This window comes from Passer domesticus, chromosome 4, assembly GCF_036417665.1.
Source record: "Passer domesticus isolate bPasDom1 chromosome 4, bPasDom1.hap1, whole genome shotgun sequence".
NCBI lineage: Eukaryota > Metazoa > Chordata > Aves > Passeriformes > Passeridae > Passer > Passer domesticus.
In genome coordinates this window covers 27,451,757-27,477,345 of record NC_087477.1, presented here as the reverse complement: position 1 = coordinate 27,477,345, position 25,589 = coordinate 27,451,757, and the positions used below count along the sequence as shown (strand labels likewise).

The 25,589-nt window shown below is 41.8% G+C and overlaps 1 protein-coding gene and 1 long non-coding RNA gene across 10 annotated transcripts in view; one reads left to right on the top strand and one right to left on the bottom strand.

Moving 5' to 3' along the window:
- LOC135298793 (uncharacterized) overlaps positions 1–680 on the bottom strand; it is a 41,332-nt gene extending 40,652 nt beyond the window's left edge. Inside the window, exon 1 of the long non-coding RNA XR_010360821.1 lies at positions 544–680. This is a non-coding gene — a long non-coding RNA (uncharacterized LOC135298793). The remainder of the gene's footprint in view (positions 1–543) is intronic.
- The window catches only part of SMAD1 (SMAD family member 1), an 81,014-nt gene that overhangs the window by 38,743 nt on the left and 16,682 nt on the right, over positions 1–25,589 (top strand). For 5 of the 9 annotated variants that reach the window (XM_064416728.1, XM_064416721.1, XM_064416722.1 and 2 more), the window contains exon 2: positions 18,157–18,780. In XM_064416728.1, coding sequence (XP_064272798.1) covers positions 18,381–18,780 — 400 coding nt within the window. In that variant the 5' untranslated portion in view covers positions 18,157–18,380. Of the gene's footprint in view, positions 1–802; positions 946–10,265; positions 10,382–11,128; positions 11,354–15,463; positions 15,841–18,156; positions 18,781–25,589 lie in introns of those variants that run through there. The other 4 variants (XM_064416725.1, XM_064416729.1, XM_064416730.1 and 1 more) reach the window with 4 other exon arrangements.

Sequence of the window (25,589 nt, the reverse complement as noted above, 5' to 3'; positions counted from 1 at the left end):
GTTCAACTTGCTTTTTTGTGTACCCTTGAAGATGTGATGATCTGATACATTTGAGAGAAGTGACTGAGTAAACAGATGGAGATCTTTCTGTTTTCATATAAATAGTAACTATCAAATCAAATATTTGAAAGCTGATGAGTTTGGTTTTCCTCTGTAGTTTGAAAACAGAAGTAAAGAGTTGAACGTGAAGAAAAAAAATACAAAGGTTAATAAAAGTGCTACTTGTGTTTTTGAGTACTGGGAAATTATTCAGATGAAACTATGAATTTCTTTGTTTGCTATAAAGGTTTAAATTTTAAAAATGAAGGGGTTATGACGGTTTGTTTTTGGGGTTTTTTTGTTTTTGTTTTAATTTAAATTAAAGCATGAATGCACTGGATATTACATATTGCCAGTGTTCTGCTCTCTGCAGCCCAAACTGTGTGCGTAAAATATCATTTGAGTAGTCTTACAGGCCTAATGGAGGCATCATCTCAGCTTTATAAATAATGTAAGTTGTGTATAATGTGGAGTCCCCAGAGACTGCAGAGAAAGCATCATTACCAGCCTTTTCAACCTGCTGGAGATCTTAAATTGATTTACAGCACTGAACTGGCGCAAAATGATACATCAGGATGACACAGGGTCAACCTGTAAAAGTCTATGATGTGAGCCTGTTAGTTCAGTCATCATAATTAAACCATATTATGAGGGCAGCAAAGCAAGTGTCTGTGACATGTCCCATTGTGCTTCAGATATGGCTGGTGTGAGAACCAAATAAAGAGAGCACTGTGTGTATTATTTCAGTTATGCAAAGAGTAGTTGGAATTAAAGTTTGTGGCCCTGTGAGGAGTAAAAGCTGAACCAATTTAGGTTGACTCTCAACCTCTTCCTTGCAGTCACTAGGAGCTGAAATAGATGAGGGCATGTGCAGCTGAGGGATGATGTATGAGTGGGGAAGTGGCTGTGAGTGAATCTCTGAAATTTATACATCTTTTCTCAAGGATCAGCTAGACTTTACCTGCAGATTGTGCTATCAGATATCAAAGGAACAAACAGGCAAACAAGCCAATTGTTGTAGTATTTCTGTCCTACTGAAGTTTGTACCTGCCTGTTGAAACATTTCTGAAGATTTGAGTTTTTGTGTAAGACAGAGCATTTTAGTAATTTCTTGAACTATATGGCCAAACTTCTAGAACAGAGACTGCAATTTTGAATATGAGTTGGCATAGGTCACTTTTCTTGGTGAAGACAACTGAGGCTTCAGATTTGTGTTTTCCTCTAACAGCCCTAGAAAATAGCACGCCGCAGGTAGTAAAATGTTTGCTAAATACTCACCATCTTAGGTCTTTCTGTTTCTGCTGCTAAAATCACTATGATGTGTTTTTGGAAAAGTCCTGCAAAAAATGACTTTTTTTCCTTCTTTTTGCTAGTCAGTGTGCTGCTTGAGGATTTGAGAGTTTTGCATTTGTTAGTGTTTAAACCAGCTCCTCATACCTGAAGTGGTGTGAGTTTTTAATCTCCTGAGGTTCTCCCAGTCCAGAAAGAAACATACCTTATTTTTAGTCATAAATATAAGTTAAAAAAAAATCATTTTGAGGCATGCAAGTGAAGCAGACAAAATAAATGGTCACTAGTGGTAAGTGATTTATTAGTCTCAAGGTTCAGTTGCACCTCAAGATTATGTGCTTTACCTAAGGTGCTTTTTGAGTGGCAGATAAAAGAACTAAAGCTCACTTTGGAGTGCAGTGGCTTTTAAAATGTGGATGTGGAGCTGTCTTCTGCTGTGTCAGTGCAGATGAAGAAACTACCGTATTGGAGAGAAAGCCATAAAATCTGTGAAAATGAAAGTCAGATTGCACAAATTGCTTTATGGTCAATGAAGTGATCTTACCCGTGGGGGCAGGGGGAGTTTGTTTTTTGTTGGTTTTGTTTCTGGTTATTTTTTTAATTCCAGGTTTAGGTTTTCATGACAAACTCAGCTCTGTTTTGCTTTTAGAGTGGGGAAAGGTCTGTTCTGCCCATAAAAAACTCACTGTTTTTCCCTGTAGTAACAGCAGACTAATGTTCTTCCACTGGCCCTTCTTCTGTGTAGTAAAAACCGGAATGCGTACCAGTCTTAATAAGTAAAAGATGATATGCAGTTGCTAGAAGTTTTCCTTTGAAATGTACTGAGTGGAGAGTTCTAGTTTAAAATATAAACCCCAGCTTGGCAAGGTTTGAAATGCTGGTGACTTACATGCATCTTGCTGTTCTCAAGCTATTTTGCTCAAGCTGTAGAACAGTAGAGAGAATTTTTATATTAGAATGGAGGGTTTTGCTTGAGGTGGGAAGAAAGTTACTGTAAATTGATATTTTTAAAGTTTTAGTGTTGCATCCCTGCAGTGTGGGGTATAACTATTTCCATTAGAATGTCGCTACTCTTCAAGATTTGAAATAACCAGTGAAAATGTTCGATTGGGCTTTCTGTGGAGAGCTTTACAGAGGGTGGGTTCAGGGGTGAGGACTCCCTTGGCTAATGGCTGCCACAAAGATCCCTATCCTCCTCCTCAGACAAATGGTAATTTGCATTACAGAAGCTTTTTGGGTCGCTGTGTATTTGAGTGGGGGATGCCCCACGTGTTTTTTAAGGGGATAGAGAAGGCAGACTTTTCATAAAGTACACTGATTTCAAGGAATGAAAACGTTTTCTAGATCATACAGGATTCTCTCCCTGCATCCATTTGTCACCTGCATGTGCTGGCACTGGAAGTTCCTCCCAGTTTAATGGGACCAAAGGTTGAGCACAGTACTCCTGATCAGACTGTGGGAGGTCGAGTGTTCCACGCGTGAAACGCCAAACTCTGTTGAGCTGTGGAGATGAGTCCATTTGTATTATTTTTTTTATTTTGGGAAGGGTGGAAGGATGTGCCAGGAACTGTGGCAGTGGGATTGCTCTGGAGGAAGGGTTGTGGGGCTGTAGTGCCACACAGCAGCTCGGTTAGCCATCATTAGATTCCAAGGGGTTTTCTGCAAGCATGGATTGCTTTGCTCAGTTGTACTGTTCTGGTGACTGCTGCCTTGGGAGACTGTGTAGAAGCTGAGTTTAGATCAAGAGTGGAAGCTTTTTTCTTCCTGTCTATAGATTTTCCAGTGTAGTGAAGCTGACCAGTAGAGCTATTCTGGACACTTGCACAATTTGGTTGTTCTAACATAATTCTGTAATTGCTTTGGACTACATCATTTTTATTGCAATGTGTGTTATCCACTTGGGAGAGTGATATTAGAAAAGATATCACCAGTCTCTCCCATTTGTTTCTTCCCTCATCCTTTCTCCAGCATGCACAGGCAAAGTCTAGAGTACAAGGAGAAAAACAAATTATTTTTAAACATGTCTTTATATAAGTCATTATATTTAGGCACTGTTCAAAGCAGTATCATCCAAACCCAACTATTAGGTTGAGTTGGCATGTAAGCAAATGATTAATGTGGTTCACCAGTGATTTCTGAAGCATTATTTCATATTTCTCTACTTATAAAGGGAACACTCTTCCCAACATGGCAGCAGATGAGACTGTCTAAGCCAGTGTAGACAGTCTGAATTATAGCACTTAATGGTATTCAGAAGTATATCACTTGTTGCATGTTTTTGTCATTAAAACTACTAAAATGCCAATCCACATCAAAGTGATCTATGGGCTATCAATCCAATATTGGGTAACTTGAAAATAAGATACCCATTAAAATTGTTTGCAGTGCTGAAGTGATTATAGGCAGAATCATGAGAGTTTTCACTGTCTCCTTGTCTCTTTCCCCAGCAAGGGTGTAAGAATCTCATCTACCCTCCAGTTTTGACTGATGGACTTGCTTCCTTCAGTACTTGGAACTTGTTTGAGGGGAAGCTTAAAATATAGATTTCAGCTCAATACAGATTTCATCCCTGAGTAGAACTTGGATTTCAGGGTTTGCAGCATTACAGAGTTTCTTCTACAGAGGTGGCAAGACTGATGTACATGTTTAAGGACATATCTAAGTAGATGAAAGCAAAAAAAGCATACATGCACACACTTGACACTTCTGTAGCAGGTTGAGAAGTTTCCCATGAGTTCAGAGATTCGTGTATGTCCAGATTGATTGGTGCATGCAGTGACTATAGTTGATAATACCTTTACTTGGTTTTCTTTCTCACTTTGTTGAACACTGCAAACTGGTATCTCGTTCTTCTGTGTTGACAAGAAAGATTAAATTACTGAGATTTTTTTTTTTTTGTAAATAATTTCAGACTTGTGATTGCAAGCATTTTAAGGCATTGAAAATAATACCAGCATTCTATCTGGTGTAGCATGTTGAAACCAGGGCATGAGACTCTTAAAGATGTTTTAGTCTTACAGTGGAGTCTATATGGATCCTTCATATGGATAGGTATGCTGTATGTGTATGTGCACAAATAAAATAATAGTCACTGCTGTTGAAAGTTAAATTGTTTGGATCAGATAAAGGTAGGCTACACCTATATATAGTTGAGAAGAAACTTGATATCTGTGTATGTAATAACTATTTATATATGAATACTTAAATGCCCTTTAAAAGCTTAAAATCAGTTTTGGTTAAAGATGAAGTAAATAACTGGAGAATCATGTTGCAACAAATTGTGGCTTCCCCTTAAATGTGTTCCTAAGGGTGATAGGAGGAGGAAACATCTGCTGTTTGGTCAGATGCTGTTAATGAGCTGCTTGTTTGATTTCATTCTGCCAGTGTATTTCACCTTTGCATCTGTTAGGTTTCATTTGAATATTGACGTGGGAGGAATTAATCAAGTGCCCTTGTTGTCTTACATGCATCTTACTAGTAAAGACTTTGATTCAGCTGATCTGTTGAGGGAAAAATATGTAGCTTGTAACTGGACATATTTTCTGTGGCAGGGAAGAGAGGGCTCCCAAAATTTTGCCAAGATAAACATGGTAATATGTGTAAGAATGAGCATGGAAGGTGGTGTGGAACTGACATCTCCTGCTCTTTCAGTTGATGGTTTAATTCTCTGGGGTGTCCCTGTGCTTTATCCAGAATTATATGCTGAAGAATAGCAAAAAATGTATGGGTTGGGTTTTTTTATTCTCCATTGTTTTTTAACTTCTTGTCCTTTTCTTTCTAGCCCTCCCAAGATGTTGTAAAACAAACTCTGCTAGTGGTTTGGTAGGACAAAATAGTTGGCAGAACACCCTTGCTCACTGTTGGCCAGTTGTCTTTTTTCCAAGTGTTTCTGAGCTGTCTTACATGAAGCAAGAAATTTACTTTCAAGTTAGGCCACACACTAGCACCTGCTTAGGAGTCTAGATTCTGCTCCCAGGTCCTGAAAAGTTACTAAAACTGGCTCATCAATAAAACACAGTCCTGTTTGATGAAGGATCTTTCTTTTGGTACCTAAATGCTCTGGTGTGAAATTTGACATATTTTTACCACTGTTATGGTTTCTGGGCTGAAATATGCTTTGGGGAAGGTGGGTTTGGATTTATTTTAATCTAGAAAGGGCTTTATTCTGGTTAGTAAAACTACAAACTACAAGGTGATTTTTTTTCTGTTGACTTAATTCCACATGTAATAAAATAATCCATCCTGCCTTTGAAGATAGGCTGGGAGACAAACAGGATGTGAACATGACAGGGCTTAGTCATGGTTGCTTAAGGTATCTGGTGCTATAGTGATGAGCATGGGATGGGAACCTCTGTAGATCAGAATCTTCCAGTAGCTCACGAGCAGTGAAAAATCAGGTGGAAAAGTGGCTTCTTACCAGGGCTGTATGTGAAGCAAGGTGACAGTGATGAGAGCTTGTGTTTTAATTGAACAGAGCCTTACACGAAGCCAAACTTCAAGAGTACAAGCATGAAGGGAGGAGGAGTGAGGCAATTCAGAAGGCTTCTGGATTCTCTGAAGTGGTCAAAATTGGGGAGGAAGCAGCTTTCTTGTCTGTCTGCCTCTGCACAGCAAGCAGAGCTCAGTCCCTTCCTCAGTGTAGTAGCTGTTGTAGTTGTGCCAAGGCAAGTGGAGTTCTATCCAGTTTTCTTGAACCAGTTGCTTTTCTGAAGTGTGACCAAATTAATTGTCAGGTTTGAGAACTTCACAGAATCACAGTATGGGTGAGATTGGAAGGGACCTCTGGAGGTCACCTGGTCCAGCCCCTTGCTCAATCATGGCCATATAGGTTGCCCAGGACCATATTTGGATGACTTTTGTTTTTCCAGTTGTGTGACAACTGCTCTATTGTTGTGTCCCGACAGTGAATAAAGTAGATTTGAAATTTATTTCAACCTCAAAAGACCTGCCAACATGTACATGATGGCTTCAGGGATTGCTACATGCATAATGTCATTACACTGGTTAATTTCAAATGTGTGGTAGTATTCCAGGAATCCCAAACACATCTAAAGCATGTGCTTGCTTTCCTGTACAGGGTGGGAAGAGGAAGATTGGAGGGACAGAGATGCAACTTGAGTGGCTTTCTTGAGGTCTTACCATGAGTCTCCAACATTGAAGACCAGAATTTCATCTCCCTTCACACAGTCTCTTGTTCTTTGCTCTTGTCAGACACTTCTTTTTCTTTTATCACCAAGAAGATAGATAGATAGATAGATAGATAGATAGATAGATAGATAGATAGATAGAAAGAAAGAAAGAAAGAACAGACCTTGGTTATGTCATCATCTTAGTTCTGCTAATTACCTGGTGAATGTAGTGGTGAGGTATACTAATCTGAAAAATGTGAATGTCTTGAAACAGCTGATTTACATATAGGTTGCCATCTTGACTGTTGCAGTTTCCTGTTCTGCATTTTTGCCTGCTGCTGGCTTTACAGTCTGGCATATTTAATAACAGGCCCTTTATTATCCATGCTAGCTAGTGTCAGTGTTAAGTGCTTTCTCTTGGATGTAGTAGCCAAAGGAAAAGTCTTTGCCTTTATTAGCTTAAAACTTAGGATAATGCAATTACAGTTTCTGTAATGTGTCATATTATATTTCATGTGGAAAATATTTCACAAATGCTCTTGGGTTAAAACTCTGCAGTGTGTGGTATTTTTGGATAGATGGATCTGAAATTGCTCTTTTTTCCCCAAGTTTGCTGTGTAGTTCCTAGAGCAGAAGGCAGTGGCAGTGGAGGAGGGTTGAATTGCTTGCTGGAGTGTTTGGTTATTCAGAACCAGCCAAGGCAGGGCTCCCTGCTCTGGGGATGAGAGCAGGTTTTGCAAATCAGCTGAAGTGCTTGAGTGTATGAGTGTAAGCTCATCTTTGACCAGGATGTCACTTAAAATTTGAGGGTGGCTGCTCCCTGAGATGGAAAGAACTCTTGAGAGCTGGGTTTCTCTCAGTCCCAGCCATGAATTTCTTCACATAGGCTGCCTGGGTGACTTCGGAGCTCTGAGCTGATCCCACAGAAGGTGTTTTTTGGTTTATGTTGGTTCTGCCAGGTTAGGAGGGTGAACTGACTGGCAGGTGGAGGGGAAGTTATGTTGCAGTACCAAGGCTGGCACAAGGGAGTAAAGGGAAACCTTTTCTCTCTGGGTGGGAGCGAGCCCTTGGGGCTGCTCATTGCCTTGAGGACCTGTGACCTTGCTGGCCCAAGGCAGCTGCTGGAGGTAGCCAGGCACGGGCAGTGCTGTAGCACTCCCAGATGAACACTTCCTTAAAGTGCTTGCCAAGGAAAGGTCTAATTTGCAGGGTTTTTTTCCCATATACTTGTGTTGGTGATTAGCGGGAGAGACTTGGCTGCCAGCAGTTACGTCAGCCACAAAGCCCCAGTGTAGCTCCATTGGCAGGAAAACGACAGTGATTAATGGTGCAGTGTCTTTTATGGGGGGCGAGGGAGGATGGAGGGAGAGCAGCAACACTTGAACGAGCTTTCCTGGTCAAGTGTTGTTGTGCTAGTATAAACTGCAAGCTGTCCTAGAGGTGTTTTCCTAGTTTAATGCAACTGCATGAGCAGAACACATCTAGTGCATGTCCTGTGTGAGACAGGACAAGTGTTTTTCCTCAGGAAGAAAAGAATGATCAAGTTTAGCTTCTTGGTAGTAGAAACTTTATTTTCCTCTTTAGAGGATGAAATAACTTGAAACAATTGGCAAACTGGGTACAGTTAGCAACATTATCAAGAAATCAGAGAAAAGGCAAATACTAAATCCACTAAAAACCCTTCTGTAAAGGCAGATTGGTGTTACCAGAAATCACTGCCAGTGACGACATTTAGGACACCCGAAGCTGATCTGTGCTGTGAGCCAGTGCAGTGCTTGTAGCTTTCCTGGGTTCTGCACCACTGCATAAATCACTTTCATATTTTTGGCTTTCGATCCACTTTTCTCAAAAGAAATTTAGAAAGCAGTTGTTCTGGTGCTATATGATAAATGTGTGTAAAAGCCCTTAACTCATTTTTGTTCCTTGCATCTTTGTAGCATATTTCTTAACTTTAAGGAATTAGACTATCTACAAATTTAAAATGCAAACTGTAGGTATTTCCCTAGTAGCAGGAGCTACTACTTTTCCTAGTGCTGGAAGGAGGTACTCACTGAATTCCCTTGTAGCCTTCTGCTGTGCTGGGGAACTCTCCAGAACATGGGAATCTGACTGTAACATCTTTCTCATTTTTATCTCTGGCTTGGCTAGAGGCTTCTTTGCAGAAAGCATCAGTGTAACTGGCATAAATGCTCTAGGGCTATTTACTGCAGTTGACTGGATAGCTGTTCCCCTTGCCCTTCTCCCCACCAGTTTATCAGGAATGACTCTTGCTCATGGACAGACCCAGTGCATCTCCTGTGGTTTGTGAGCAGGGAGCAGTTGAGAAGTGGCAGTGCTGGTGGGATGCTGCTTTGGCTCGTCTGATATTCCTGATTTTTTCCATCACACCTTTGCCTACTTTCTTGCTTTCACTGATTTGGGACACGAGGACTCTGTCTTCCAGGCCAGCCAGAAGTCAGGGTTGTTTGAGCCTAAAGACTTCTTATCTTGGGAGCTGGGGAGTGCTGGTTTCAGCCCCAGAATTAAAGACATCTATGGAATAGCTAAAACACAAGAAGTCTGAAATCTTTGTGTGTTCTTTCCTTGCCCTAGCTTGTAGCCTAGAAGTAAGTAATCTTGGCAAGCGACTTTGGAGCTGGGAGTTCTTCTGTCCATCCTCAGTACCAGGCCAGCTGTGGCTGTTTGTGCAGTAGCAGGCAGCAGTGGAAAATTTGGAAGCGTTATGGCTGTTTTAAGCTAGCCTGCTGCTGACCTTGCAGAGCACGGGGTGTTTGGAAAATGCTGTAAGAGACTTGCAACTTTGCAAAACCTGACTTTTGAAACTTCAAACTGGTCTCAAAAAATTATGCTGGAGTGATTAATAGGTTGTCTTATTGCCATATGCAGTCATACAGGCTCTGTTAAGAAGAAAAGCTTGCAGATAAGGGAAGGGTACTGAGTAATTCTTTATGTGGCTTGGTTCCTCTTCCAAAAGTCATGAAAAGCTTACAGATAACCAGGGAGTCGGACAGATTACAGCCCTTTTCTCCTGTTATAAAACCTCTGTATTCCCAGTAAGCAGTGTAGGAGGATATCTCCCACTTCCTTTCAGGCTATGCTGTTCCCAACTGCTGTATTAACTATCAGTTCCTATCTGTGGGTTGAAGCCTTTGTACAGAACGCTCCAAAGCCTTGATCTCAGGAATATGAGAAAACAGTTTGACGTGAGATTCTGCAGATGTTCTGGCACAGGGCTCTGACAGCTGCTTTTGCCTCATCCCACAGTTTTTTGGATCTTTCTGACTCCTCATGAATGTCTGCACCCTTGTTTTGCCCTTTTGGGAGGGGAAAGGTGTCTGTGATTTCTGGGTCTCTTTTTGGGGTAGACACACTCAGAGTTGTACCTCAGCTGCAATCAACACTTTGTGTGTTTGTGGGTGTATTTTGAACTTTGTTAACCTAAAGTGTCCTTGACTTGGTCTCAAGAGGATCCCTGATTTGTCTTTGCCTGTAAATCGTAAACTTGAAAGAGTTTAATTGTCTTGTGTGGAAGCTGAAGGGGAATCTATAAACACTGATCTTCCATTTTTAAAGGGTCTGTGACTTAGGATGGCTTGATAAATACCAAGGAACTGCCAGGGAGTATTTGTTGTGATGGGGTTGTGCAGCTGCTCCTCAGTGTCTGAGGACCTGGAGCCCACTGGGCTTTGTGTTATCTGAAGTCCAGTCCCGGTTTTCAGTGGGCCACTTGTGGCATGCTGTAATTAAATAATGTTTCATTGGACCGTGGAAGTCTGGCAAATATTCGTGTTTGTGTCTGAGTTGTATAAATTTGGCTTGGAAAGCTTTGTCATCTTTAAACACTTTCTCTGTCCAGAGTGGTAGTTGTGAATTGCAGGGCACTTGATGAAATTCAGCATGGACATTTTAAAGACACGAAGAAGGTACAGTGTTTTAAAAGTTGTTTAAAGGCAAAAAATAGCTCTTTAGTTTTTACAGATAAGTCAAAAACCAGGAAAGCTGGAGGAATCCTTTAAAACAGTAAAGCATGCATCTCATGAAATGCATTGAAATGTCTTCAGCATTGGCAAACTGACTGTTCTTATTTAAGGTGCATAAATGGTGGGTGAAGGACTAATTTGTGGAAAGATTTACTTAATTTAACAGCATTACTTATTTTGGTTTAATTTTGATCAGTTTGTTCTGCTTTGCTGAGGCTTGACCCAATAACTCTGTTGTTAGTGAATAAGCAATTTTTCTTCTCAGTTTTTGTCATCTTTTGATTTGGTGAAGGATTCTGCTTTAAAGCTGGGGATCTTGAGCTGTAATTTAACATCTTTACTTAATCTCTGATAAATGAGGTCTGGGTCATAGTCTTTAGAAGTGGTTTAATGCAGCTGATGTAACTGTATTGGTGCAGGCTCTTGGTGAAATGAATCATTTGTAGGAGCAGTGACTTGCCTCAGCTGGGCATAACTGGAGTGCATTTGGTGGGGTTCCCCTCCTTAAAATATACCCTGTTGGAGCACTGCTCTGGCTGGGGCTGACAAACTCCTTTTTAAATTCATGCAGTCTGTGCTAGACTGTCCTGTTCTCTGAAGAAAAAACACATCTTGCATTTTATGAGCTTCACTCAAAAATTTTGATGCCTGAGTGGTGATGGGCATTTTTCTTTCTTTTCTGTTTTAAAGGTTTTCCTTTATGCTGCAGATGTATGTTTTGAGTGCCTAAAAAAACCCCTGAAAGTGACATGTCAGTAAATTTTCCGCATCTCACCTGTGAAGGAAGTTCCTCCCGCCCTGTGCTGATGAATTGGAGGGAAATGCTTTTTTCAGCTGATAAAAAGAAATAAAATTCCGTGCCCTTCCCAAAGGAGGAATTCAACAATTGGACAAGTGATGTGGGACCATGTGTTGGTTTGTAAAAGGATATAGTTTGTAAAGATGTTTCCTTTGATGCCTGTGATGAATATGGATGTGTTTCCCTTGGAGAGGGTTTTGATTAAATTATGCAATTAGAGCTGACCAGACAGATCTAAATATAGGAAGAGGTTTCAGTTATCCTGCCTTTGTGTGTATTAACACACCCACACAGATGTGTGTTTGTTATTGTTGTAAACAACACCTGTTTTCTAAAGACAGTTCAAAAAGTCAGGAAAGGGAATGGTCTTTGTGGAAAAAGGGAGTTACACAGGAGTTTTATGATGAAAGGGAAAAAAAAATCTGTTTTCCCCGGATTTTTCACCTTTTTGAAAAGGTCGTCTAACTTACTTTGATAAGTGGATGTTCACAAAGCCATGGCCAGTGCTGCAGACTGGTCTTAGAGTTTCTCCTGCATTTTTCAGGCCTTGGTCTGTGTCATCTAACAATGCTGAGATCCTTGGCTGCTCCTGTACTCCTGAGTGCTCTTAGTATCCTGGGACAACGTGTGTAGTTTAAGTACAACACAGCACAAATGAAATGGATAAACCTGCCCCAAAGATGCACAATGAAATACCCACTGTGATGGCTGGTAATTCATGATGTCTCTTGACAACTGTTTCTTTGGATATGTTTTTCTTCTGAATGTCTTGATTGAGGATTTCTTTAAGAGGCCTTTAGCTTGGAGACAGTGAAGAACGAAGAGTCTCTTCCTGCATAGCATTTAGGAAAAAAAACCCCACCACCTTATGAACACTATTCTTGCAAGTTTTGTGATTCACAGCCTCGTATTCATCATATAGGTTATTTTAGTGAAGTTCATATTTTGCAATCCCATCTGTGCCAGAGTTTTGACTGAATCATCAAGTTACAGTTCCTTCCTGACCTTGGTTGAAGTACTAGGCTGCGGTTTTAGAGATAATCTTTGAAAGCACATCCGATTCAGTCCGACTGCTCGCCGACACCAGAAGGGATTTGTGCACACCTGGGTGGATGTTTTGATCTATCCTACTTGTACTAGCCCTGCTGTGCACCAGGCTTACCCAGCTTCCTGAACAACTATCTTGGCAAACTTGGTTTTAGTTTTTTCCTGTAGTCTTGGCGATATAAAATATGTGTAAAATAAGCACGGCAAGGAGACCAGCAGGCGGTAAAGGAGGAGCTGGTGTTTTGTGACTGTGGAATCGCACATGCATCTGAGTGCAGGAATGAGTAAAATTCAGCAGTGTGTTTCTCATCTCTGGTGAAAAAGGCAGGATTTGAGGATCTGGTGATTCCTTAAGAGGCTGTATTGTGTTAGTGTATTTTGTAAACATGGTGGAGATAAAACATATGAAGGATATGGTGTTTAAATTTGTTTTCAGGAGTATGGTTTTCAGTAGGTCAAAACAGTTGCAAAAGTATTGGGAAGAACTGTTCTAAACCAGGACAAGGGCAGATCTAATTGTTGATGCATGTCTGTTAAAACTTGGGAAGAACCTTTGCCATGTCCTTTTCTCACAGTGATATACTTGCTTAGAAAGACTTCTGTGAGTCATATTGTAACACAGGATTTGGTATCTAGTGTGTATGGAAAGCAGGTATTTTTTTTGGAGAAGCAACAGTGAAATTACCATAAATCGGGCAAATCTGGTGCCTTCAAATCTAGAAAACCTGAAAGAATTTGCTGTTGTCTTATTTCTGCTATCATGATAGTTGAGACTTCAAGGGCAAGGAGCAGTGCCTTGTCTGCCAGAAGCCAAGTGGGGAGGTGAGCAGAGGAAAAGCTGCGGTTCGCTGTAGAAACTGGCTGAAAGCTGTTCTTGGTTTGAACTTTGGGGAGCACTGGGGAGGAGCTGGCAGATCCTGATAGTGTCAGGTTATCACTTCATGCTCTAGACCAACAGGGTAATGGGCTTTTTGGGTTTTTGTTGCCCTCCTCCTTTCCACTGGTAAATCCTACATTGCCCCTACAGCTTCACTTTGGTTTCCCCCCATCTGCTGAACTAAAGGGTGCTTGTGGGTATCTGACAAGGTTTTCTCCATGGGCTGTACAGTGATACATGGGAGATTTTCTTGGAAGGGCAGTCCCTCAGCCGCATAGCTCGAGGGATGGCCCAAGAGGAGTTCCAAGAGTGGGTATATTGGGCTGTAACAGGGGTTACTTCACAGAACATGCTGCAGATAAAAATCTTCCTGGCCCTTGCTGGATCCAAGTAAGGAAGGGAGTCCAGTCCAGTGTCAGGAACAACCCTGCCTACTTTGTTAGCTATGATGTATTTTCAACACCAGTGTGTTCCTCTTTTCTTGAATGATATGTTGTATATCAGAACACAGGATCGCATATTTCAGTGTTTTTTTGTATTCTTTCAACCCTGCCAAGAGAACATAAAAGAGTTAATTTTTTTCTTTTTGTCGTTTTCCAAACCTATGAAGGAAGCCAAGTCAGGTTCTGTACAAGCTCTCTAATGAGTTCTACACCACTCTGATGTGAAACGTGCTTTCTTTTTGCACGTGTGTTGTAATGTTACTGAGGTTTCTACCAGGTTTAGTGCATTTTTCCAAGCTGAGCAAGATCTGATCTTCTGCCATAAGAAGGTGCAAAGAAATAATTTGTTGACTAAAAGAAGGGTAATTCAGCTGAAGACTCCAGACTTTCTGTTTCACAAATCACATTGCTTGAAGAAAGAAATTGAAGCTTTTTGCTACTTGCTCCAAGAATAGGGAGCTAGATTAAGTTAGTGCACAATATGTTGTTACACATTCTAGCATTGCAGCTGCTTAGACTTCATGCCGTTTAGTCATACATGGAAACTGTATTTATTCCTGCTGGAATAAAGAGACAGCTCCCTGCCTTCTATCCCAAAATCTGTTTGGGTTTGTTTCTTTTTTAAAAAAGGTCTAAATATTGTACTGATTACATGAGTTGCTGAAAATATGTGTCTCTCAGAGAGGGTAAATATTTTTAAAGAAGCAAATTAAAATCTCTCTGCTTGTTATTTCTTTATAGTGTTACTAAGTAATGGATGCTGGGAAGAGGTATGTTAACTAAGATAAATTAGATTTTTAAAATGTAGTAATAGACTAGACAGTTTTCACTATTAGCAATTATCCTCACTGTGGTTCCTGCCCATTTTTATGTCTAACTGTGCTAAGCATATATTAAAAATATTTAATAGGATCCTTTTTCCCTGCATCACTGAGCCTGTAATACAAATAATGAAATTAGTAGAAGAGTTAGAGTTATGTCTTGTTTGCCTGAAACTTGGGCTAGAAGTTGTTTTCCTCCCCCATCCACCCCTCTGGGAGAGGATCATCTAATTGTCCAAACCCTTTCTCCACCCATCAAAAACAGTCATTTATGCAAAGTGGGACAGTTTCCTATGGGATCTCCTGTGGGAATTTGAAAGCACTCTCATTGAATATTTTAATGTCTGCTTCATCTTGCTGATGGAGTAACTATTTTTTCTTTGAGGGCTAGAAAAATAGGACTTCAGTCTTAGGCATTTTGCCTAAATAAGTTTGTTTAAATACAAGGCTGGCTGAACACATATATATAGAAATATAACGCTCATTTTTTTATAAGCTGTGTGCAGGTTTATGTGTTAATCCAAAGATTACAAAAAAGACAACAGCAGTGAAGGAAGACAAATAAAACAACATCAGGATTTGAAAGGAGTGTGTTGATTCCAACACATCCATCAGCAGACAGAGCACATAGTAAAGAGTGCATGGGCTTGGATGTGTAGAGAGCGTCTGATAAGTGGGTAACAACTCAATTTCCTTTAAACTGATGCCAGATGCCTTTTGGAGAGTGTTCTGTTGTTTGGCCCAGGTTTCTGTTTCATCCCTACCTCGTGAATCAACAGACCCTTCCAGGGCTGGTGGTCACTTAACTGCTGGAAATACTAACTCCCACTTTCCCAGAAGGGCACGTGGATTTGGGGAGGAAACATGCAGACTGTGTCATCTGCTGACTCGTGGTTTAATCTTTATTTTGCACTTCCAGCTGATAAGACCACTTTGTGCAGAAGTAATACAGGAAATGATGCAGTGCAGAAACCAAGAGTGGCAGAAAGGGAAATGGAATGTACTGGCAAGGGCTCAGCCCTGCAGACAAGCTCTCTGCTTCTTGGAAACAAAATCTCCACATACATTGTGGTTTGGGTTTTATTTGTTTGGTTTTGTTGGTTTTTTCCTTTGTCTGTTTGGTTTTTGGGTTTTTTTAAGCTTAATATTGGTTTTGGAGCTTAGAGAAACTAGTGTACAGCAGCCTGTGAGTTTTGTCCCCCTTCCCTTATCTTGCTGCTTGTTCAGGGCTTGGGGTGTGCTTAGGCTTTGTTCTGGAGGCAGGACTGCAGCAGGAATCCCTGGCTGGCGGCTGGTGCCCAGCTGGGTCCTGCTGAGCTGCGTTATTCCCAAGCTCACCTCCAAGCACTGTGCCTAATGCTGTTCCTCCTGCTCCCAGCAGCTGTTGCCACAGAGATGCCACCATGGCTTTGATGGTGAGGGTGAAACTTGTTTTGGAGTGCATGATTGTGGGAGTGGAATATGTGCGTGCTGCAGGATTTGATCCAGAAACTTCAGAGAATCTGTTCCTTTGGTCTGACTGCTTGGGGCTGCATCTGAGCGTCGTCTCAGTCTGTGCAGAGCCCGTGTACTAACCCGTGTTAGGGCTGTATTTTCAGGCACTGATATGAACATACAGCCTTAACAGACAGGACTTTTCCTTTTTCACAGCAAGTAGCTGGGGAAAAATGTGTCAGGCCTAAGTAGAACCCCATCTGCAAACACTATCAATGTTGAATGAAGCTCGGGTCGAAATGTAGAATTTGTACTTCCTCCTTCATTAGAGCCTCAACTCAAGCCTTTTAAATCTCTTTTGTTTAATTCAAATGGGAGTGAAGGAGAAAGCTTTACTTGATAAACTACTGGAACTTGTAACTTTAGTGTGTGGAACTTGTATCTTTTGTTTGAAAAAAGATACTTAGAATATTGATTGAGATACAGACTATATATGAAGTGGGAATAACTCAGTAACAAACATTTAAAGCACATGCACTGGGATTCTGGTAATTCAGTTCTTAAATTAGCACAGCATTTTAATACAGCACTTTACAGTGCATGTAAGGATAAAGTATACCTGGAGTACAGTCAGTGACAGTAATGGAGTTTCAGTTCATTTAACAGTATAGCACATGCCCATGTAACAAAACAAATTCTTAAATTTGCCCCAGGCTCATGCAAATCTTCCCTTGCATTGACATTATTTCAAATCCAGTTCTTAGCATAAAAGAAATGGGATGTACCAGTTTGAAGTGTAGGTAAATATGGCCTGTGTCTTAGTCCATAATCATTATTCACATAAATGCAGTTATTGCAGTCAGCCTAATAAAACTGAACCTCTGCAATTTGGTAACTGTTCTAGTGACAAGTTAATTTGAATAAAGGAGATGGTTTTCAGCTTAAAATTCTTCAAATATAGTGATATACTATGAAACTACTGTAGTGTACTACAGTCAAGAGGATGTGCCACATCATTTGCAGTTTTAAGGTCTACAATATTTCTTGGTATAGCTGTGAAATCCTGTCTGACATGGGTGTGCTGACACCTTTTATTCTCTGTGTGCATAGATTGCTGGTTGGTTGGGTGTTTTTTGTGTTGTTCTGATGGCAACAAAAACATTCATATCCTTTTCCCCTTCCCCCTTCCTCTGCAACCTGTTGGTATCCAGTCCAGGATATGTTTCCTGTCTTGTCTGTCTATTTGAAAATCAGTGGTGTGGTATTCTTTGTCTCATTTCCCCCCTACTGCCAGTCCTGGGTCTCTTCTGTTTCCCTTGCCAGAGCCTTTTGCCTGCTCCCAGCCTGGACAAGGACAAAACCTGCTGCTCACTGTTGGGACTCCTCCAGATGTGTCATTCCTCCCCCTCTTGACCCATGTCTTCAGTCCCATTCCTTGTCTCCCAGCTTGAGGACTACTGTGCTCCCTAAAATCCTCTTATCTGGACTTCCTTGTCCTTCCCATTCCTTCATGAGTCCTTGAGTATATCAGGCAGACATTGCAGCACGAAGGGTCAGTGGATAATCAGTGAAGTTCATGATAGCTTTCCCTTAGGGGCTGCTCAGGAGCTCTGAGGGCTCTTGGGTGGGGTGGGCAGATGCAGTTTTCTTTCTCATGTAAATGAGTGAGGAATAAGATCTTTCTTTCCAGTTTCACTTTTTTCTTTCTTTTTTTTTTTAATTGTTTTGTTTTGTTTGTTTTTTTGATTTGTTCCTCCAAGTAGGTGAAACTGAACTGGTTTAGGGTTTTTTTTCCCAGATTGAGTTATGCTCAGGTCTAGTTGCAGTGATTTTTGAACTTCATGCCTGGCAGTTTTGAAGAGAGCTGGGTAGCACATTGCTGTTGAGGAATATTGCTTCCAGCTGCTCTCTGAAATGAATAATAAAAAAAGCACTGGTGATCCTGCACTGTTTCCTTGGAATGTTTTGCTGGTTAAGGTTGCAACAGCTGACAGGCAGATTTTAGCACCCCTAACATTTAATAGTGAAAAGTTTAAATTGAGGGAGTGTGACTTCAGGTGAACTACATTTGTCATATAGGGATGTACTGGGTTCAGCAGCAGGTCCTGCTCCTTAAATTTTCACCAGCTGTGCCTTGAGTCCAGTCCTGGAGGTTGTCGGCATTTGTTGGTTTTTTTGTTGGTTGTGTTTTGATCACACCACTCTTCTGGGTTGAGATGGGGGGTATTTTTAACTGCTGTATGTTAACTTGAAAGGTAAAATCATTTTTTTTTTCTCTTTCTAATACTCTTCTTCAGGTTGTCAACCAGAAGGATTTAGAATAATGCGAAGGTTGTGACCATCAAGGGGGGATGTCAGCGCTGCCTTCCTGGGGCTGGAGGATTGAAAAGGAGAAAGGACCAGAGCTGTTTGATCCAGGCTGCTTTTGACTGCTGCCTCAATCTGCTGTACCCTGGTGGTGGTGGAAGAACAGGGCAGTCGTTCCTGCTCGGTTCTGTGGTATCACCACAGCAGGGTCACCATGAATGTAACAAGTTTATTCTCCTTCACCAGCCCAGCAGTGAAGAGGCTGTTGGGGTGGAAGCAAGGAGATGAAGAAGAGAAGTGGGCAGAGAAAGCTGTTGACGCACTAGTGAAAAAACTGAAGAAGAAAAAAGGTGCTATGGAGGAGCTGGAAAAAGCACTAAGCTGTCCTGGTCAGCCCAGCAACTGTGTCACAATTCCTCGTTCCCTGGACGGCCGGCTGCAGGTGTCGCACCGGAAAGGGCTCCCGCACGTCATTTACTGCAGAGTGTGGCGCTGGCCAGACCTGCAGAGCCACCATGAACTGAAACCTCTGGAGTGCTGCGAGTTCCCCTTTGGTTCAAAACAGAAGGAGGTTTGCATCAATCCCTACCACTACAAGCGGGTGGAAAGTCCTGGTAGGTTCTTCCTTGTTTGTACCTTTACACCTTATCTGAACAATGCAAAGTGTGGCAATTAATTATGTGACTCATCGGCTTAAATAAGCAAAAGAGGCTGTTTGCACATGTCAGATTCTTCCTCTGCAGTTTATCTGGATGTAAGCATTAATTAGCAGCTCTCCCTTTCACAGGGGCAAATGCTTCACTTGTGTAGATGTTTTATCACTACACAGAGGTAGTCTTAGTATGTGTCTCAGGCTGCTGGGCCTGGTATCATCTGGGAATGTTGGTACCCACTATCCCTCAGTTAATTTGTTGTTTGCTCAACTGTGCAGATCTGTGATTTTGTATGAAGCATTGCAGGCTAATGTAAAGGATTTATTTGCATTGTCTGTGCTTGAAAACCATTCTGACACACAGCAGTAGTAGTACCGCTAATATTAGTAGTAGTAGTATTTTCAACTTGTTGTTTCACTTTATCACTTCAGTTTCTTCATCCTACAGAAAATAATACTTTTTATAGTGTCTCTCACAATTATTGCCTTTTAAAAAGATTTTGAGTTTAGACAGCAGGTTATAATCCCCTCAATTTGAATTTTGATAGCACTGTTTGATTCTATATGAAATTGTACTGCCAGCCATTCTGCAAACACAGTTTGCTTACCTGTTACCAACTGCATCACTTCTTTTCTTAAGGTGCCACCCATTCTCTGTCCAGTCTCCTCTTCAAGGGCCAAACCTCTTTGTGATAACTCCATGCTTAATTTCATTCATGCAAGTTTATTATCAGGAAATACTTCCAGGGACTGAGATGAACTGTGCTTGGATGTGTCATCACTCATCTCCAGCTGTTTGTGAGGGTGTACAGGGACAGCTGCAGAAATGCACTGCAGGCATGGGTGGACTTCCCTGGTTTAAGTATGGGAAGTCCATCAGTGTTAGCCATTTCATAAACTCTGCAGCTGTCTGTAGAGTGGCAAGGATACATCATGGAAATGAGGTTGTTGCAAGATTGTTTTGCTGTGGATGGAAATTGCATTTGTCTTGGATCTGCAATGCACAGTGCATATCTTGATGTTAAATATTTCCCTTTGCTGTGTTAGTATTAACTTGGAAATCATGTGAATGGCAGATGCAATACCCATAATGTGTGTATTTACACAGCAGCAGCTTGAACAAAGGAACTAGTCTCTGGAAAAACAGCTCTGAAAAAATTAAAAAAAATCTCAACAATTTCATGTTAAGTACAAGAGGGATAATAAAATAGTCATGTACTTCTATTGCTAGTTGTGTGCATATGTCTGGGTTGATTGCTTGCATTCAGTATTCCAAAATACTGTAAATGAAGATTCCTGAAACATCTCTCTTTCTATCAGACTGAGCAACAGCTGGGCTCTTACTGTAATGCCAGATTACGTGTTCTAACTCATTTTGCTTTAGTATTGAAAACAACTACTGAGTCTGAGAACATTCTCATATGGACCATTTATGTCAGATCTATAAAACCAGGTATTTGTAAATACCCTGTCGCTTCACAGAATCACAGAATCACTTAGGTTGGAAAAGACCTCTGAGATGATTGAGTCCAACCTCTGACCAGACACGACCATGTCAACCAGACCATGGCACTGAGTGCCATATCCAGTCTTTCCTTAAACACCTTCAGGAATGTGACTCCACCACCTCCCTGAGCAGCCCTGATCAACCTTTCTGTGGAGGAATTCTTCCTAACATCCAACCTAAACCTCCCCTGGTGCAGCTGGGGACTCAGTCCATATTCTGTGTTCACTTCAGTGAGTTATGCAAGACAGAATAAAACTTTCAAAGGATGTCTAACTAAAATGTACATTTTTAGGTAGGTATGTAATGTAGGAGGGGTTTGTGTTTAGTCAGCCACAGATTGTTTTGAGGAATATTGCACAGAGCTGAGTGGGAAAACAGCTTTTGGAAATGGGGTAGCTGAACTCCCATTTGGCTTGGGGAGCTGTGCTCCATAACTTCTGACGTATTTTTTCCTGTCCCTTTCTTGTTCTTACTGTCTGCCAAACATGGTCTTCATTTCGTGACAGTCACTCCCAAATTCTGCTAACCATTTTTTCCCATTTTTGCCAAGACATTAAAACACCATTATTGTCACATAAGTGCTTACACTTTGAGATTAATGGGTAGTGGGAATTCATGCATGAGTCACCATTTACAACAATCTATGGACTTGAGCAGATATCAAGTTTTGTGTTTCCCAGAAGGCTTAGACATGTGCTTTCTCTTGACAAAGCAGAATTGGAAACTCAGATTATACTGTATATGGTACATGTTTTGTGTGCAAGGTACGTCTTGAAGCTCTGGCTCTGCTTGACAGCATGGTCTCTGTTTAACTGTTTTGTGCAGAACCAGTTAGTGGAGATCTGAAGGGTATGATCCATGCAAGGGATGGCATCTATCCCTTCATTCTTCTGCTGATTGTTGTGTGACTTGTTTCAGTGTTCTGTAAGGTTTGAGGAATGGATTAGTGGTAAATCCTCAAATATATAAAGTAAGGTATACTCTTTGTTGGGAAATCAGTGCTGTGGATACATCTCAGTTTCCACAGTGCCAGAGGCAGGAATGGATTCTCTACCTTGACACCTTATTCCATCCTCACTGTTTAGCCTGTGAAGATAAGCTTGGAAAGCATGAGAACTGGCACTCTGTGGTGTGTCTGCCAGCTACAAAGCTGCACCTGAATCCAAGTGAGATTTTTCTGTTAGCCAACCTGGGTAGGAACAGGTTGTAAACAGTGAGAGGCTGCAGAAAACTATCAGTCGCAGAGAGGGAATCTCCCAGTGTCCCTGCACATGGAGGGGAATGTGGCATCTGGCAGGCACATGGGTGTGACGTGATAGCACCATGCTCATGCCTGACCTGACCAGGAGGCTCTGCACAGGCACAGGGGCCTGTCTGATCCCAGAAAACTAAACTCACAGAAAACTGCTTTTTGGCACAGTTGACTTGGCAAGCTCAGTGCCTTCAGCTCCTCACGTGGAACCAGATGGGGGCACAACAGCGTGGGGGCCCAGGCTGGAGGTGAGGAAGGGTGGCCTTCCTGTGACACTGTGACACTTTCAGGCTGGAAGCAGCGAGCTGAGCTGATGGAGCTGTGCTCTGTGGTGGGGGGCACGGGCTGCTCCTGCTCCTTGTGTTGTGCCAGCCCACAGTTCCCTTGTGCTGAACCAGATCACAGGCACTTTTCCCCTCCCTGCTGTGTTATCTTTCAGGCTGATCATGGCAGCACAGGGGCTTTCATTCTGGCTGCTGGAACATCTGTACCGACACAGCCCTGTGGAGGACATCTGGGAAGGAGTGGAGGTGGAGGGACATGAAAGGAGAAAGTAGAGGCTTGTTGCTGGGGGTGGGAATGCAACCTTGCACTTTGAGTGCCAGGAAGGAATATCTCCTCGAGATGGGATAAAGTAGCTCACTGCTGCTGCTCCCTAGGTCTGTTGTGTGCAGAATTATTTCTGGAGCAGGGTAGTTAATGGCTGTCAGATTTCTCCCTTGGCAAGGCAAAGCAAAGCTTTTAATTCAGTAGAGCAAGGTCTGAATTTGATGCCTCTTAAAAATTGGCACACTTAGCTGAACTGGTGTGCTTGCTTGGCTGAATCTGCTGCTTCTCCTCAGTTTTATTTTTTTGTTTAGATTGTTTGGATTATCCTTAAGTATGATCAACACTTGCTAAATAATTAGGTGTACTGCATACACAGAGGCTGGGAGGAAAAAACCTGACACAATGTTTCTCATCCCTCTGAAAATGCCACAAATGACCTCTCAGGGTTTGCTGGAGAATGTGTCCCTCCTGAGACACTTCCTTCCAGTCTCTTATTCCTTGGGTTTCTGGGGAAGTACAGTCTCTGCTGCCTGCCTCTGTCCTCAGTTGTGGCACTGGGACCAGATGAAGGCTATCATCCAGAATTTTAGGGGAAGAAAAAGCCTGGATCCTGTTTGCTCTAACAGCAAAACAAAAGGAATGGAATACAGAACAGGGAGGATGAAGAGGTGCTTAAATTGCCACTGCTATTAAAAATAATAATAATAAGTCACACCTCTAATGTGGCTTTAGGGGAGGAGGTTCAGTTCTTTTGCCTTAGCTAAAGGGGAAGGAAGGAAGATGAAGAAACTGAATATTTAATTTTCTTAAAGTGCTGCTGAATACTAGCTCTCCTCCATTTTGATGCAGATTTGTGTTTGCCTCTACTGTATGTTTGCCCCATTATCCTGCTAGGTTCTGACTTTATAATATGTTACAAAGTAGGCAAAAGAGAAATTAACTTCGTTTTCATGTTTAACTTGTGGAAGTGGTTGAAGGTGCCGTGTTTCTGTAGATGGCTATCCCCCATTTTTTTGCAATTACCAATAAAACATAGATAAAAAGGGCTGAATGGCTTTCTTTTGTTGAGCTTCTCTTCTTCAGAGAGCTGGCTTTACAAAGCTGATGGTGCCAGTGTTCCAGCCAAACTGGGGGCAGCCAGTGCTGGCTTTTTGGTGACGCAGACAAATTACAGTGTCATAACAGTTGGATTTTCACAGCTGAAAACTGTGATGTTCCTTTCAATGCTGACCATGAATTCAAAGTGGGTGTCTGGTTCAGCCAGCTTGTTGCTGGCCAGAAACATTTTACCTGCATGTACAGCTGCTTTTTGCCACAGGAACAGGCCAGGTCCCCAGGCTCTGAGGAGAGTGGTAGGTGTGTCATGCTGGTTTTGCTCTTGGTGTGGACTCTCTGCCTATGACTTTAACATGATTATTTTCATACTTGTCTTTGATCTCCTCTGCTTTTTGCTCTCAGTGAGGCTGTGAAAGGCAACACACCTACTGCAGGCTCCCACAGAGCCAGGCCTGGTTGAGGATAATGCCAACAGTGCCAGGCATCTGGGAGGAGGGGAGAGGAGGGGGAGGAGTGGAAAAGGCAAATGGGAAACTGGGGTGTAAGGGAGGGCAAAATTGCTGCATCCCTTCAGAGTTAATATGCAGGACCAAGTTACAAAAATCCTTGCTCCTGTATGATTCCCATGGCAGGATTTCTGCACCTCTGCAGGCTGGGGGTGAGGGAGCAGAGTGTCATCCATGAGAAATTTTGCTGTGCAGCCATGTGTGCACTTGGGTGTGACTTTAAAAATAGCATTGCTACAACAGGTGGGCACAATTATAGGATGGTTCCCCAAAATAGCAAAAGCAACTGTCAGTTTGCTTGGCAAGCAGAATAAAACTTCCTTCATTTTGGCTTTGCAGAATTCAGTTCTAAAATTCCCCACCAGAGCTGAGCTGGGGGAGAGGAATTGAAATGAGGAGGTGGAAGGAGGGAATGGTGTAACAGCAGGGCTTTCCTTGTCTAGCCTCACCACTTGCCAGAAAAAGAAACTGCAGTAGAGGGATAAAAGTTGTCAAGAAAGATATGTTTCTGTCGTATTCTATGTGTGTTTTCTTTCTTCAAAATTAACCAGATACAGATGTTCCTTCTGATTTGAAAGGCCAGACTTCCAAGTTTTAACCTACTCAGTAGGATGGTGACTGTGGCTTTGGTACAGGTAATTTGACCTCTGGTCTGTGTAAATGTCTGAGTTAATACCCACTATCACTGTGACTGCTCCTCCACCAAATCTGCTTACAAGAACTGTCTCACTAATGTGCATACAATTAGTACTAAATTCTGAAATTGACCTTGGCAAATGTCAGCTTAATCAGAATGTCAGCTTATCAGAGCATCCGCAAATAAAATCTAATGTTAGTTGAATATTGTAATGCAGGAAATGTCCTAATATTACTTGTCAAATGCATTTGGACCAGATGTCTGATGTAAAAACAAAGTCAGTAAAGTAACAACTGTTTTGCCTTTTTTTTTTTTTAAGACATACAGTCTTCATTTTAACTACACAAAATGATAAAGCAAGCTGTGGGGTCTCCCAAAACTGCAAAATAAAATGAAGAGTTGAGAAAACAAGACAGCTGTCAGCTTTCCCCTGGAGTAGAAACTTTGTCTTTCTGTCACCCAGAACAGATTGCTGAATAGCTACAATTACTAGAACAGAGATTTGGAGGGAAAGTCTCAAAGACTGGAATTTCTCCTTTTGAGAAACCAGCAAAGCAAAGCTGTGATACCACAGCTGAGGGTTCTTGCAAGAGCTTTAAGTAGTTCGATCCTCAGAGATTGCTTTTGACACAATGCTTATTCATTTTATATTTTTAACCAAGAACAACTCAGGCAACATGAGAAAACCTAATGACATGAAAAGTTTTCTCTCTACCCAGTGTTTTGCTGTTCACAAGCAAGACCTTGGCAAGGCCTGGCAGTCAGAATGCTGCAGTGACTCCCTGGTGCTGCAGGGAGCAGCACGTTCAGCTGAGCCTCTGTGGTACCTGCTCTGTTCCCACCGTGGGACCGGAGTGCTCACCAGGATGCCACAGCCAGCTTCAGCTGCTGTGACCTCAAAGGCAGGAAATGAAGCTGGGAGTCTTCAGGAGGCTTCAAATTTATTAGTTTAACACTGCTGCTGTCTTTTGTTGCTTTTGTTTTCTTTTTCTTTCCTTCTCCTAACTCTTCCTTTTTGTTACAATTTAGTCTTGGCAGGATTTTCCTATTTCCAGATTGCCTGAACTTTTGTTTTAGGATTTTCTTCCTTCCCAACCTGCAGTTCTGTTTTTCTGGCAAAACATACGTGGCTTTGCATAAATGCAGATGAAAATGCAGCTATGTAATGCTTGGAAATTAAAGCACTCTGTCTAATGATAGTGTTGTCAGGTCTTCATTAGCACTGAGGGCCCTGTTGTGGTACAAACCCTTTTACAGAACATAT